This window comes from Passer montanus, unplaced genomic scaffold, assembly GCF_014805655.1.
Source record: "Passer montanus isolate IOZ18808 unplaced genomic scaffold, ASM1480565v1 scaffold130, whole genome shotgun sequence".
Lineage (NCBI taxonomy): Eukaryota > Metazoa > Chordata > Aves > Passeriformes > Passeridae > Passer > Passer montanus.
Window position 1 is genome coordinate 194,583 of NW_024359833.1, and position 15,010 is coordinate 209,592.

At 41.7% G+C, this 15,010-nt stretch overlaps 1 protein-coding gene across 2 annotated transcripts; it reads left to right on the forward strand.

The window, feature by feature from the left end:
* Positions 1-35: 35 nt before the first annotated feature.
* FKTN (fukutin) lies at positions 36-14,607 on the forward strand. Of its 2 annotated transcripts, none has more exons than XM_039699180.1 (9): positions 36-219; positions 1,855-1,914; positions 3,757-3,960; positions 5,412-5,689; positions 6,431-6,563; positions 8,197-8,326; positions 9,431-9,564; positions 9,792-9,919; positions 12,937-14,607. In XM_039699180.1, exons 1-9 carry the CDS (start codon positions 115-117, stop codon positions 13,148-13,150), a joined length of 1,386 nt encoding a protein of 461 aa, XP_039555114.1. In that variant the 5' UTR covers positions 36-114; the 3' UTR covers positions 13,151-14,607. The 2 variants fall into 2 exon arrangements, with proteins under 2 accessions (XP_039555114.1, XP_039555113.1); XM_039699179.1 differs by having other exon boundaries at positions 71-219; positions 3,754-3,960.
* Positions 14,608-15,010: the final 403 nt, after the last annotated feature.

Sequence of the window (15,010 nt, forward strand, 5' to 3'; positions counted from 1 at the left end):
GTTTACGACAGCAGGGGGGTGCGTTTTGCGACGGCGGGCGGCGCTTTGCGGCGGCGCTTTGCGGCCTGAAGCCGCAGCGCCGTGAGGGCGGCCGGGCAGCGGCTCCCGGGGCTGATGCAGAAAATCAACAGGAACGCGGTGCTGGCGCTCCTCTCGCTGACCAGCCTGGTCTTCCTGCTCTTCCAGCTGTGCTATTACAAGTTCTACCTGTCGCAGAAGGTGAGAGAGCCGCCCGGCTGCCTTTCCGTGCGGGGCGCCGTGTGGGCGGCAGTCCCGGCCCCGGGATTCCCTGGAGCGCCTGAGGGGCGGGCGGGGAGCCCAGGCCGGTGTCCGGTGGCGGGGCTACAGTCGGGTCTGGGCTCCCAGCCTGCTGTCCAAGTCACTGTGCCAGCCGTGGGGTTTCTCCCGGAGGGAATGGTGCCCTCTCCAGCTCCCGGGATTTTAACCCTCAGCTCTCGTTTCTCCGTGGCTTTTATTGCCGCAGCGAGCTCTGTCTGAAGGCTGAGCTGAAGGGAGGCAGGTTTTCCAACACTGCTACGGCGGAGAGAAACCCCCAACTCTTTTTGCAGTCGCTTTTGTGGCTCGGTGCTCCTAAAGTGCTGCATGCCACAGTTTAAATCCCGATTTTATACCCGGAGTGCTGTCTGCACCTCTTTTTACACCGAACCTGCAGTGTCGAGGCGAGTGGTTCTCTGCGACAGCAAAGGAAGTGAATGTTACTGTAAATTAAATCCTCCGGTGGTTCTTGGTTTACAATTGCAACTCTGATTGTATAAAGGAACTCCCTTTATGTTCACAGAAGAACCGTGCAGGTTTCAAGGCGCCCTGACTTGTTTTTTTGGCTTTTCTTTCATTATTGAGTGCAGGCAGTGTCAGTGACAGCTGCTGCTGCAACCTTCCACTTCTTCCTCACCATTCCCGATTTTTAAACAACAACTGAGAAATTTTCCACGCTCTGGAAAAGCCAGGAGCTGCCTTGACTCCCTCAGGTGAAAATGCTGCCCTTAAAATGGAATTGTCTGGGATTACACCTGGAAATTACACAGTGCCCCTGTGGTGCTTGCCTGGCAGGGTTTGTCACCCTCCTGTTTGCTGGCACACTGGCTTGGAAACCCGAGGCCTCACCACGCAGTGCTTGCGTGTCTGGAGGTCCCTGGGGCTTGGGCTGCCCTTCTAAATGTGTTTGGGCCACAGCAGTTGCTCCTGGTTTCACATTCAGCACTGTGAGCTGCATGACCAGAGGCACAGCCCCAGCCATAACCAGGAAGGGGATAAATGCCCCTGAATGCCAAGTTAAGAGGACAAGGATTCAGCTGAAACTTTTTTTCTCTTCTTTCTCCCTCCCCATTCCCTTATTTTTTTGTTGTTTTTTTTTTTTGGTTTGGTTTTCTTCCCTTATTTTTTTTTGTTTTGTGGTTTGTTTTTTTTGTGTGTGTGTTTTTTTGTGGTTTTTTTTTTTTTTTTTGGGGGGGTTTTTGTTTGGGTTGGGTTTTTTTGTGGTTTTTTTTGGTTTTTGTTTGTTTTTTTGTTGTTTTTTTTTTTTGGTTTGGTTTTTTTTGTGTTTTTTTTTTGGGTTTTTTTTTGTTTGGGTTGGGGTTTTTTTTGTGTTTTGTTTTGGGTTTTTTTGTTTGTGTTTTTTTTTTGGGTTTTTTTGTTTTTGTTTTTTTGGGTTTTTTTTTGTTTGGGTTGGGTTGGAGTTTTTTTGGGTTTTTTTTTGTTGTTGTTGTTTTTTGGGGGGGGGTTGTTTTGTTGGTTGGTTGGTTGGTTTGGGGTTTTTTTGTTTGTTTTCTTTTTTTATTTTTTTGGTTTGGTTTGTTTTTTGGTTCATTTGTTTGTTTGTTTGTTTTTTGGTAGAATGGAGCAGCTTTTTCCAAGGCCAGAGGAAGCCAGCCAGGCCAAGACAGCACCAGATGGGTATGTACAGTGTCACTGGCCCTCACAGCTCTTCCACAGCTCTCAGAACTCACCTGGGGCTGCAAGCTCAGCTCTCCCTCTTCACCCGGAGATGAAGAGACACACTTTGTAACTTCGCTCAGCAAAGGGAGGGTCAAAACATCAGTGTGAAGTAAAACAGAAACAGTTACAGCTTCACAGCCCTAGGCAATGCCCTGCTCGGATGCGCTGTTGAAGTTTCAGGAGGAAACACTTGTTCTCCCTGAGGCAGAAGCGTTGATCCAGGGTTTTCTGTCCCTTCAGGCCGGGAGTTGAACAGGTTGGCTGGTTTGCCATGCAGCTCCTTTGCTGTTCTGAGCCTGCCCTGGGTCACACATCCCTCCTTTGCCCACTCCAGGTGTTTCACCTGCTGGCCACTGCTCTGTTGCCTGCTTGTCCTGGCTGTGAAGCTCTTCCCAAGCAGGAAAATGTCACGTTTCAGCATTCACCAGCTGCTGCATTCCAGCCCTCATGGCCAGTGCTGGGAGTGCTGTTAGGGGCTGGAAATGGGATGTTTGTTGTGTCTCGCTTCAGGCTTGCAGGATTGAATGCAAGCAAAAACTGCCCACCCTGGGGAATCAGAAGGTCCCCTGTCATATTTGTAGCGAGGATTTGTTTGGAAACAGTTCTACAGGAGACTTTTTGTTAACTGATCTCCCAGTGGAAAACCAGCACAGATGGTTAAGGAGAGGGATGTGCTGCCTTTCCCTTTGGATGCAACATGATAATGCTGCTAATTAGCAGGATGGTCATTTGAAGGCCTGGTTTCTGCTGAGCAACAGGGAAGGTGCTCTGGCTGAGAGCTGTCCCTGGAAAAAATCCAAACCAACTGCTCTGTGGACTGCTTGCTTGTGCCAGGAATGCCCTGCTGTTCTTGGAGGTGACACCCCTGGGAGCTGCCTGCCAGGTGTGAGGTGTCACGGTCACAGGGGGCTTCCAGTCTGTGGGCAGAGCTCTTCTAAAGGTTTAACTTGCTCTTCTGAGATCATATGTGATAAAGGATGTGCCACGGCCCTGCCACCTCCTGCACTTCAGGCTTTCCTTAAGAGTCCCTGCAGGGATGTGTCCAAAATACTAAATTTGAACACGTTTCTCTTGGTGACTTAACATCAAGGCCATGCTTTTCTACCATTATGTTGGTTTTTTTTTTTAACTTATTTGAGTTTCAGCTGAAAAGCATCTGTTTTCTTGGAGTAGTGATGGATTGGGAAGGTGGATACTTTTGCACAGATTTTTTTTTTTTCCCTGTTCATCATTCTGGTGTGCCAGTTTTAGTCACAGAAGGAATACGAGCTCATCACTCCCCTTTCAGCTTTGTGCAGCTGAGGGGTGCCTTGCTTGTGCCTGTACCACACAGGTAATGCTGCTGCCACAACTCTGTTGTTGACCCACATCCTGTGCTCATGTTTTCACATCTCTCTGAAGCCAGAGCTTTAAAATCATTAAATGAAAATGTTACAGTTGAATATATTTAAGTGGCAGAGTGACTGTGGCTCCTGTAAGTGGTTTCTGTGTGCCACAGGCACTTAAATGTGCTTGATTAATTTTCTCCACTGAATCAAATTAAACCCTTGCATTAGGCACAGAATTGCTGCAGCTTTTTACTCCTTATGCAATGCTGAGTGCCCTGGGTACACCAGAATGCAAATTCTGTGTGGCACTTGCATCCTGCCTTCTCACTCAGCCTCACAACTGTTTTTGGAAGTGAAGTGTACACTCAGGGGATGTATTTAGGGAGATAAGATTTCCTTCTTTCAGTGGTTGGGGTTTCTTTTGCCAAAGAGTTTTAATGCAAAGATGGTCTTTCTGTCCTCTGTCAAGCAGCACGTGGTTAGGAAGTTCCTAGGATTGATATCCAGTCACAACATTCCAGTGTATTTGATCGACCCTTTGATTCTGGGATTGGTTGATAAAGACATTGAGCAGATCAGAAGCTCTCCTGATGGCCCCAGCCCAGAATGCAAATACTTCTGTGCTCCAAGAGACTTCACTACCTTTGCACTACTGGACAAAACATGGAAACATGATGTAAGTGCATGTTTTCTGCTCACATTTGTGTATTTTAATGCACTCAGCTGTTCTCTGATGTTGTCACTTAATGCTTGCATGTTTGTATCTGAATTCATGTGGTGGTAATGCTGTAGGCAGAGGAAACTTTGTTTGAAAGTAAAAGTTGCCCATTTAGTAGCCTGGATGCATAGGAGTAATTTATAGCTGAAACTTTTCAGAAGCTGTCTGCAATATTAAAAAAAACACAGGTAATCAGGGTCTATGCCAAAAGGAAAGAAAGAAGTCTGTTAGAAAGGAAGGAGGAGAACCTGGATTCTGTAATGTAGGTGCCTCTGTTGTAAATCTGGAGTTTGGGGACTTATCAAGAAGGAAATGCAGTTATTGATGTGACAAGTACCATAGTCTATTATTTTACATTTCTTTTAGCACATCCTTGTAATTAATGCCATTTCACTTAATGTGTTGGTGATACTTGATGGTGTCTCTGCTTCTCTGTGGTGTTAGGACATTTTTAATGGCTGTTTTAGAAATAGGTGTAGCATGTGAGGAATGACAAATTTAAATCCAATATTATTTCATGAATTAAGTGTAGTCTGGAAATATTTATTAGACATTTCTACAATGGCAATCAGCTTTTTCTTTTTTGTTTTTTTCCCCCTTTTTATTTTTTTTTAATTAGAAAAAGCAAGAGACACTGAAATGATCAGTGACTATTTCACTGAAGAACTTGAGTGAAGAGGGGTGTCACTCTGGGCCTGATCAGGCAGCTGTTTTACCCACAGGTGTGAAGGAATTTCAGAAACTAAGAGTAAAGTTGTATGGCAGCACATAAATCCATTTTCCCATTGCTTTGTGTCTCAGTGATAATTTCTGTATCATTCAGGGGAGAAGCTGATATTCTGCTTATACAAAATATTCCAAGGGGGGAAATTGACAGGTGTTTCAGGTGCTGATTAGTTTGTTTTATTTTTAAATCAGCCTGAATTTAATTCCCTTTGCTTGTAGAAATAGGAAAGCCTGTTACCTGAAAGCAGTGCTCAGTGTTTGGTGAGATTTTTATTTGCCCTACAAAAGAAGGTTTTGGATTAATCATTTTTGTGTTAGTGGTGTTCTTATTCAAGGACTTAGGAACACCAAATTTGGCAGAAGAACAGTTTTAGAGAATAGTTTGAGACTGTAGGCTAGGGTGCTATGGCAAGGAACAAACCTAATCCAAGCATGGCTTACAACAGTTATTTGTTGTTTTATTTTGTAGTTTGAAGGACAAAATTTAAGACAAAGAAAGAAGGTGGTTGGAATTGCTTGTGACTGCTAGTCTTCAAGCTCTTAGAGATTTTTGATTAATTTGTGCTTAAGCCTGATTAGAAAATGAAATGGGGAATGGTGTGAGTTAGTAATAAGCATTTAGCTTCCAGTTTTGGTTTCTCTAATCTTTAGCCTGCTCTGCCTCCTGTCCTCCTCATTTTCAGGTGGGCCTTTTTAGAACTGCTGAGAAGATGGGGTTCCAGTGGCTAAAGATCATAAACAAGGACCCCCGCCTGGATGGGATGGATGACCTGTCTGGGATGGAAATTCCCTTGCACTACATATTCAAACTGGCATCCCATGCCATTCACCTGGTGGTCTTCTATGAGAGGAGTGGCAATTTCCTCTGGCACGGGCCCCTGAGACTCAAGCAGCACATGGACAGAAAGTTTGTGCCTTTCCGGAAGCTCCACTTCGGCCGCTACCCTGGGGCCTATGAAAAGTGAGCTCACAACAGGGCAAGGAGAAAGCCATCATGGCACTCCCAAAATTACTCCCTCTGTGTGTAAAACTACTCTCTTTCCTGTAGTCAGGTTCTAAAATTCAGCTCGGGTATGAGAGAGACCCCAAAGTGAGGGCTTTGAGAACATAGTTTCTGAGAAAACGAGAAAAATATTGAGACATCTCACACATCAAAATAAAACTGTTTAACTTTTTCTATTAAGTTGACCCTGTTCTTTCATCCTTTAAAATCACAGAATCTGTATCAGTTATGTGCCTAAATGTTCGAAGTAAACTGTTAAGTAATCCTGCTTCAATCATTATGAAGGCTGAATATTTTTTTAATTTTTAAAAGCAAATAGCCTCAAAGTACAGAGTAAAATTTGATTCTAAAGTGCATCTCATACTTAGACAACCAAATAGACTGAATTTGAAGATGCACTGAACAACATCTCTGAACAAATTCAAGTCAAGAGTCAGTAAAGGAATCAGTGATCTGAAAAATCAGCTTGGGATATGGAGGTATAGGAATTATTTTTAACCAAAGTTTTGAAACGTATGGGGAATTTGGTGAACCTCTTGTTGCCTTTTTAATTTATAATTGGTTTTGGCTGTATTTGGACAGAGGGATCACTGCCAGTAGTGCATTGCATTAAGATTACAACCTGAGTTAAAGGATAAAGTGCCATGTGGTTTGTAATAGAATTAAATAGGGTAATATATTATCTCTCTTTCCATGCAGGCCAGAACTTGTGCTTGTTTCCATCGATGACTTAAAAGTTCAAATTCCAAAAAATCCGTCCAGTTTTCTAGAGGAGATGTCCCACTCTAGATTTCTTGAATGTAGGTACAGAGAAGCTCGGGCTTTCTTTCAGGTTAGTGGTAACTGGGTGGTGTCTCTGAGATGAAATGTGTGTTTTCACTGATTGACCCAAACCTAAGAACAGTTCACTGTTTTTTTTTACCTAAATGGGACTGTTCACAAAGCTAAATACAACACTTGATTCTCATTCCACAGATCTTGCTAAGTGGTAATGAAATCAAAACTTTACCTGAAGATCATGGCCTTTTTTGGTTTTTTTTACTTGTGAGCACATTTTTTCCCCAACAGGAAACCAACATATCCATGGTTCTAACACAACTTTACCATTAAATGGATCTTATGTAAATAAAACTAGCTTGTTTTATTAGATACACAAATAAATCTTGTCTATCTTCATGGCTGAAAACTTTCCTTATAGCAGTCCTTGAAGTTTTGAGAAGTGTTTAATTTTACATTTTTTGCATCTCGTCCTGCAGTTCCATGTTCCTCATTTGGCTTATCTGAAATGGTCACATTCCAAAGTGACTGATTTAATTGCTTTTCTGACTGTGTAAGCTAATGTTTTCACCACTATTCAAAGCATTATTTTTAGAATTTTACTACTTGATTTAGCAGATAGAAATGTCTCTGCTTCAGTGTGGGGGGCATGTTGTCCTAACTTGGAAAGGACATGAGTTATAAAAGTGATCAAGAATTCACAGTTAAGACTACAGAGTCAGACCACTGAATCTGAGCCATCTCTGAGTTCATGGAAGGGGGGAAAAGGGCACTGGAGGCTCCAGTCTCCAGTCATTCAGGTGTTGGGGAAAGGGGGGACCACTCCTGTTCACTCTAGTGGGCTGTAGATCCTTATTTGGGTAGCAGGAGGGTCACAAGGGCATCCATCTGTTGTCCCTTCAAGTGTGGAAGACAGAAAATATATAATCCACTTCACCCTCCAGGCAGAAATCACCACAGGCAGAGAAAATGTGCCTCTAAATGTTTATTGAACTTTGGTGGAGCTTTAACACTGAGACAAGCTGCTGGTACCTGTTTTGAAAAGTTCTTCGGCTGCTTGTTGCCCAAGAGCTCTTAAAGAAATCCATGACAAAGCCGAGTGGTTGTTCCTTTGTTGGAATTGGTAATGTTTGCTCAGCCTCCCGTGTTGGTTTTGGCTTTGCATGGACGGCAGACCTTGCCACAGTTCTGTCTCCAAGATTCTTGGGTTCACACTTTCTCCTTGGCAGCTCTCCTTAAAACTCAACACCCAATTCTGACACTTGGTGGCGCCAAATAAATTAATCATGGAGTTCTGGAGGCTGGAAAAGCCTTGCTGTGCTGGCAAGGACTGTTTCTATCCCTGTGTTCTCCTTGGACTCCAGGAATTTACTTCAGCATGTGCAGAACAAGGGCTCACCCATGTTGCTGCCAAGTGCTGAAAATCCGTGTCTAATACATATTTTCTTATTGTAGTCCACTGTGAATTTTCATTCTGATGGTTAGGAGAAAAAGAAAGGATGGTGATTCAGAGTTTTAATTTCCACTTGTCATTCCAGTGCATATTTTGAACATAGACTGTGTATGTAAGAACAGTTATTAGCCCAGGGGTTAAGTTAATCATTTAAGGTAATTTCTCCCTAGGATGCTGAAAAAATGAAGGCACAAGTTTGATTTCTGACAGTAACTTGCTTGCTCTTGCCTTCCAGCTGTATCCTGATGATGCCTCTCTTGATGCAGTGGAATTCAGGAAAAAGGCAAAATCCTTGCTTCATCTGGCTGCCCTGACACTGAATAAGTTGGGAGTGAAGTTCTGGCTGAGCAGTGGAACATGTCTTGGTAAAAAAATTGTGTTGTGTTGTATTTTTAAACTCACCTGAAACTTTAAACACTTGATTTTCCATTGCTTGTGATGTCAGCAGAGGCGAAATGTACTGGGTTGGAAGGTAATAACTGTATTGCAAGAGGCCTTTTTTCTCCTGAAATAAGCTTTTTCTTTAGAAACCTGAGCGGCAGAGATGCTGGGCAAATTAACAGTGTTTAGTGCTGTTAACAATTACCTGTGTTGTGTTCATCCCTGCTAGGATGTAATCAACAGTTCCCTAATTTGTGTGACTTGGAATTCACTGAAGTGCCAGTTGGAAAATGCAGTGATGAGCACATTGTTCTGCTGTCCAAGTACACTCTAACCCTGGTTTTCTTCCCATGCAATTAGATGCTTATCACTGACTTCTAAAATACAGTTTACATTAATTTATTTTCTTTCAAAACAACCTTTTAATAAAATTACAATCCTTTAAAGTAGGTAATGCAAGTTTTCAGTTCTGCTGAAGGTACAAGTGTCTTATCACTGGTGAGGATTCCTTTGTTTCTGAAACACTTAGTGAAAACTCATGTGTTCACATTTGTCTTGTATTTATTTAACACTAGGGAATATAATTTTCTGAATGAACAGTTACTAAAAGATGCCTTAATGAAACAGACAAAAGGATGTCCCACTTTGTGTCTTTCTGCTTTGCAGTGGTGATTGAAAGATGATTAACATCTTGGATGCAGTATAAAACAATAGTTGCAAATCAGAAGCACAGCTGTGGCCCTGTAGCTGTTAACTGCTGATTAGATTTGGACCCACATAAAGAATGTAATTTTTTTTATAAATGGATTTAAATTAGGAAACTGAAGATACATTATCTTTGTTTTCTCTTGCATTCTTGGCTTTCTGAAGGGAGAGAATGACTACAAGTGCAGTAATACTTATTTCCTTTGGTGTGGTTCATCCCATACTAAAAAAAGGCAGAAGTCTTGTTTTATGGCCTCAAAAGTCAAAGACTTTTGCCTGGTGATCTAAGGAGAGTACATTTTTGTGTTGCTTTAGTTCTATTAAATTCACATTCCTGAATTAACTAGTTTGGGATTTTTCTGCTTTATTTTCTTCCCCCTCAGGCTGGTATAGGCAGTGCAATGTCATTCCTCACAGCAAGGATGTGGATTTGGGAATCTTTATAAGGGACTACAAAGCAGACATCATTCCAGCCTTTCAGAAAGCAGGGCTGCCACTGAAGCATAAATTTGGCAAGGTACATAGAAAACGAACATTTTACTTCATATGTATGTTTCTGTGGATTTGTGGACTTTGACAAAGTTAAAGAAGTGTTTAATATTAAAAATAATGCAGAATTACTGTGTTTTCTTCAGTTAGAATAGAAGTATGTCTGTACATCTGATGAAAATTAATTTGTTTTCTGCTGACATAAGTTGCTTTGTATTTTTATGTGTATATACAGTGTGTATTTTTGTCTTTCAGGTGGAAGACAGCTTGGAACTCTCTTTTCAGGGAGAAGATGATGTGAAACTTGACATTTTTTTCTTCTATGAAGAGAATGACCACATATGGAATGGAGGAACTCAGGCCAAATCGGGCAAGAAATTTAAGTAAGAACTGGATTTGTACCACTAGTAGGAAAGAAATTGAACAAGATAGTGTTTACTGATGGCATTTTGTGTGCTGTTGCCTGGCAAAGCCTGTGCTTTTTGTGGAAATGTGGATGTCAGAGGGGAATCAGTGGAGATTCTGCACTCTGAGACCAGTGAAGCAGAGAGAGAACAGTCCTGTGCCTTACTAGAGAGTAAATGTCAGATCTCTTGTGAAATCAAAAGCAGGGCTGGCATATCATATATCAAGCAGATCTTATCTGACTGTGACAGGCTCCCAGTTACATAAACACCCAAGATGAGGAAAATCTCTAAAACAGTGTTTATTGCACAATCTAATTTTGTAGTAGAACATTAATCCTTAGGCATCTGTCTTGATGAGGAAGTATTATGGCAAAAAGCCTCAACTCTCCTTGCACAGAAAAGCCCACAATTTGGGATTTTTGAGGTAGCAATTTGGAACACAGACAATTCCTGCAGTCCTTACTGTTCATGTTCTCAAAATGGAATTTTGAATAGGATCCCATGTTTCTTGTTTCAGTATTAAATCACACCTTTCAGTATTAAATCAGCAATGACTTAATAATTTAATTTAATGATTCAATCCCAATCACTTCAGCAAACTGAATGTGGATTTTGATAATTAGATTTATTTCTTTCAATCACATACCTTCACTCAGTAGGTGATTCTTGCAGACTAGTTGAAAACCTCTTAGGCTTCTACAGGATTTCATTATCTTTCATATTTTGCCTGAAATGTATTTGTTTTTGTTTAGTGAGCACTGTCATCCAGTTGGAGATAATGTCCAAATCCTTGTCTTAGTTATCGTTGTTCTGAAGTGATAAATAAAGACTGGAAAAGATATTTTGATAACCAGCTTCAAAAGGCACATTTAGAAATAGACAAAAGAAAGAGGTCTTGGAATATCCCCACAGAAAACGTGCTGTGTAGCAAAGTTTGGTGTTTGGTTTTTTTTTTAGAATACAGCAGCAGTTCCAGTTTTCATGTGTGGTGCATTCTGAAAAGCAAGGTGGCCAATAAATTCCTTTCTTCCTCTTTGTGCTCTTGTTGCATCTGCATTGCTGTTTCCATCCCAGTGGAGTTGACACTGCTCCTTCAAAATTCCATCAAACCTTGGATACTTGAGAGATGTTTTTCCCCCATTTTTTGATAATGACTGGTCCAAGAGATGAGAATAGGGGATCAATGTGACCCTGTGCTGCACTCCAGCTTTTGTATCCTTGGGTGTTACAGCTCTTTTGGGGCTCCATCTTCCACAAAACTCTTGCCTTTTCTTGTAGCCTTGTACTTATTTTTGGTGGTAGCTTGTTACAAGTTCCAAATGTAGCTTTCTAGTTCAGTAATAACTTTGCTTAGGCGTAGCATCATAAGGAAGCCAAGCCTCTAATTCTGAGCTGGTGTTTCTTAGTTTAAAACACACAGAAAAGGATCAGGAAAACTTCTTGTTTACCACCATAAAGGCCCTGAGCCATGTCAGAACTGTAGCTGTTCAGAATCCTTAGCCAAGTAATTCCAGTCATGTGTTATTCCAAATACATCCTCAAAAAGAGAAAAGAGATGCAGCTTTTGTTACTGTGAGATGTGAGACCACTTGGAATGCCTGATCTGACTATGTGCAACACCAGAATGACCCTCAATGTTGCTTAAGCCCTGTCAGAGTTTTGGAGGAAGGCAAAAGTGAGGAGGTCAGTCAGAAGAGTAGTGATTGTTTGCTCATGCTGAATCCTAAATCTACTCTAACAATTTTAAAGAAATTGTAGTGTCAGAAGAGATGCTGATTGCTACTGGGTCATCACAGAGAAGGGTAGAAGTTCTTTTCTAGGATTAAAACTGAAAGGTAGAAGGTGTTTTCTTCAGAAAGCTAAATTTTTGCACAGGCATACTTTCTGTACATCTAAATTAGAGGGTGGAGAGCTAGAGCATTTCTCATTGAGTCCCTAAAATATTTCTCATAGTCATTTTTAGCCTCTGTTTCCTTGGAGAGCTGGTTTCTAACCCTCACAGTCTGCCTGTGTGGTTTGCTTTTCCATGTGCACAAACATTTCCTCAGAATTCCTGACACAAGCATGTGCATCCTCCTGATACTGTCTGGGAGTTGCAGCAACTGAGGCTTCTTCTTTCTTTGCAAATTTAATATTGGACAGTTGCAATCTCCAGCAGGGAATCCTCAAAAACTGAGTCTGGGAATCAAATCCACCCTGTTTGCTTTAGTCCTTGAAGTGAGCTAATTCTGTACTTTTTTAACAAAGAGGACTTTGTGTAAGATTTTAGTTCAATCAGCAATCTTTGGATATATATCCAAAAAATGCTTGATCACTTTGTTCTTTCCCTCCACTTAAGGCATGAAGCACAATTGTTTTATTTTCTCATACTCTTTGCTGAGAGCTTAGAAATGAAATTAACTTCAGGTTTGAAAGAAGATGGAGGGGGCAGTTCTAGTTCATCATACAAATGTACAAACCTTTTTTTTAAAGGACAGAGTGCTTATGGTTTCATTTTAACCTGTGAAAAGGAATTTTAGGATCACTTTTTAAATTCTTTTTTGTGTGTGGAAGTCTTCAGAACTTCAGAAGTGGGAGTGATCCTGTGCAGGAATAATGGGTAGACTTTGGTATTGTTTGACAGCTCGACTCTGACACTTGATAGGATGTATTTCTGGTCAAGCTGTGAAGTTTACCTGTGAACTGCCACTGCTGTAAGCATGCAGTGCTTTCTATAAGGGGTAACTACTAAATCCCATTTGTAACAGGCAAAGCAGAGGCAGGGATGAACCTGTAGGTGGCAGAATGACGTGAATAAAAGCAACAAAAGAATTAGGAATGCTCCTTCCTAAGCACACGAAGCAAAACGTTCACCAGTTACTGTTGATAACACCCCAGTGTGTAAGAGAAAAAACAGTACAAATGTAACACGGCCACTTGCTGCAGTTGCTTGCTCTCTCCTTGAACTTACTCAGAGGTGCATTCTAGCTTTTTTCCCTTTTGTTCTGGCACAGGTATCTCTTTCCCAAGTTTACTCTGTGCTGGACTGAATTTGTGGAGCTCAGGGTGCACGTGCCCTGCGAAACCCTGCAGTACGTGGAGGCCAACTACGGCCCGGAGTGGAAGGTGCCTGTGAAGACGTGGGACTGGAAGAGCTCACCCTTCAACGTGCAGGACAACGGAGTCTGGCCTATTGATGAGTGGGACAATGTCATCCAAATCTACTGACCCCTGTCTGCTGGCAGAGCTGTCCCCAGAGCTGTCACTTCGTGATTTCCCAGTGCCCGAAGGCACGGAGATCTGTTTCCTTTGCCCCACCTGTTTCCTAAGGAGACATTTTCCTCCCTTTGCTTAACAGGTGTTTTCTTCACCTTCATCGTGCTTTTTCCACGTGGTTAAAGGAGAAGATGAAAAGCAGCTGGAGGGAAGGGAAGCTGAAAGAAAAGCTGCACAAAAGGAGTAGAGAGGACTGCAGTGCACTTACGGGCAGTTGACTCCTTAAATGTAAACAGTGGCCAGGTGACTTTGACATTCCTGGGATCATCAGAACCTTCAGACTGTTCAATTCTCAAGCTTGAGAGAAGGTTAGGATGGGAAAATCTCAGAGAAGTTCCTCTTTTTTTAAAGGAGATGTGTGACTGTTTAACTTCAAAACACCAGAGCTAGAAGTACCTCAAATGTGCTTGATTTGAGACTGGTACATCCCTACCATGAGCAAGGGGTTGCTCTTGGGAGTGGAATGTTTCTGTGGCACAGAACCTGTGTGACCTGCTTTACATCCAGGAGGTATGTGGTAATGGTGTAACACTAAGTGAATGGAAGGAGAAACTATTGACATTGGACATTTTTCAGTTTGTCCTTCTTTAAGAATGTGAAGGTGCATGCTGCTGGGCTGGCTTCCCCGTGAAAAGAAATAAAATTCTGGTTTTAATGTTCCAGTCCTTGTGTTCTCCCTGTAAAATGTTTTACTGTTTTTTAGCAAATTACAGCTATCCCTGCTTTCCTGCAAGTAGATTGAAATGGGGGTTATTCACAGTTTTCTGTTCCACAGAACTCTTTAAGGGAAAGAAGAAATGTGTACAAATACCAACTGTTACATCAAATTTGCATCAGCAATCCTGCCAGTCCTCTCAGTTTCAGTTTCTCCTGCCACTGAAACACTGGAGTAAATTTTCAGCTTCTGGCAACAACTTGTCAGGCTGGCTCTTCAATTGGATGGTAACTTTGCTCTGCCTGGTGAAGGAGAGAGAGATGTAAAATCCTGCTAACACCATTCACTTGCTAAAGTAACCATGACATCATAAGGGGTAATTTCTCAGGTAGAATTTTTTTGTACTTTTTCCTTAAAATGGAAAAAAAAAAGTGAATGTCCTTGTGGTTTCCATGTTCATAACTGTTGTCCTGAACTTCTTGGTGTAATAACATGCAGCAAGTCTGTGAGTTTCTCAGATGTGGTAAATGTTTAAGAGCAAAAGAAAAGATGCTCTCAGAAAATTATAATCTGTCAAACGTTTGACTTTGTAGATGAAAAGACTAATGAAAAAAATATGCGTGTCCCTGAAAGGGAGGATGTCTTGAATGGTTGATAATACCTGTAAGATATTCTTCAGGTTAAAATGTTTTCACTTCAGAAGGTACAAGTGTATATTTAACACTGATTAAAAGGAGTCTAATTTGCAGCTTGAGATGCTGTTTCATCCTTTGTTTTGTCATCTTGGGCAGCATTTAACACACTTCATTGCAGTTACCATGACATAATACATAGTGGAGAATCCTGACATGTTTCTTACTCTGCTTATTGGCTGGCTGTCTTTGAGGGTTTATTTTTTAATAAAGATACTTGGATACAATGAAGATACTTGGAATAAAGCAGATGCCCACATGTAGGAGAAAGGATCCTTCAGCTGCACAGAGAGATGGCACATTGCACATCTCCTGTCACTCTCTTGCAGTGCTCTGGCCACAAATTTCCTGCTTGGATGTAAATTGGGTGCCCAGGAGTGGTGTGAACATCGTGGAACTGCTGCTCTTTGGGGGCACATCATGAGGCTGAAGCCTTGGCATTCCCACAGAAACAGCCAGATTGAG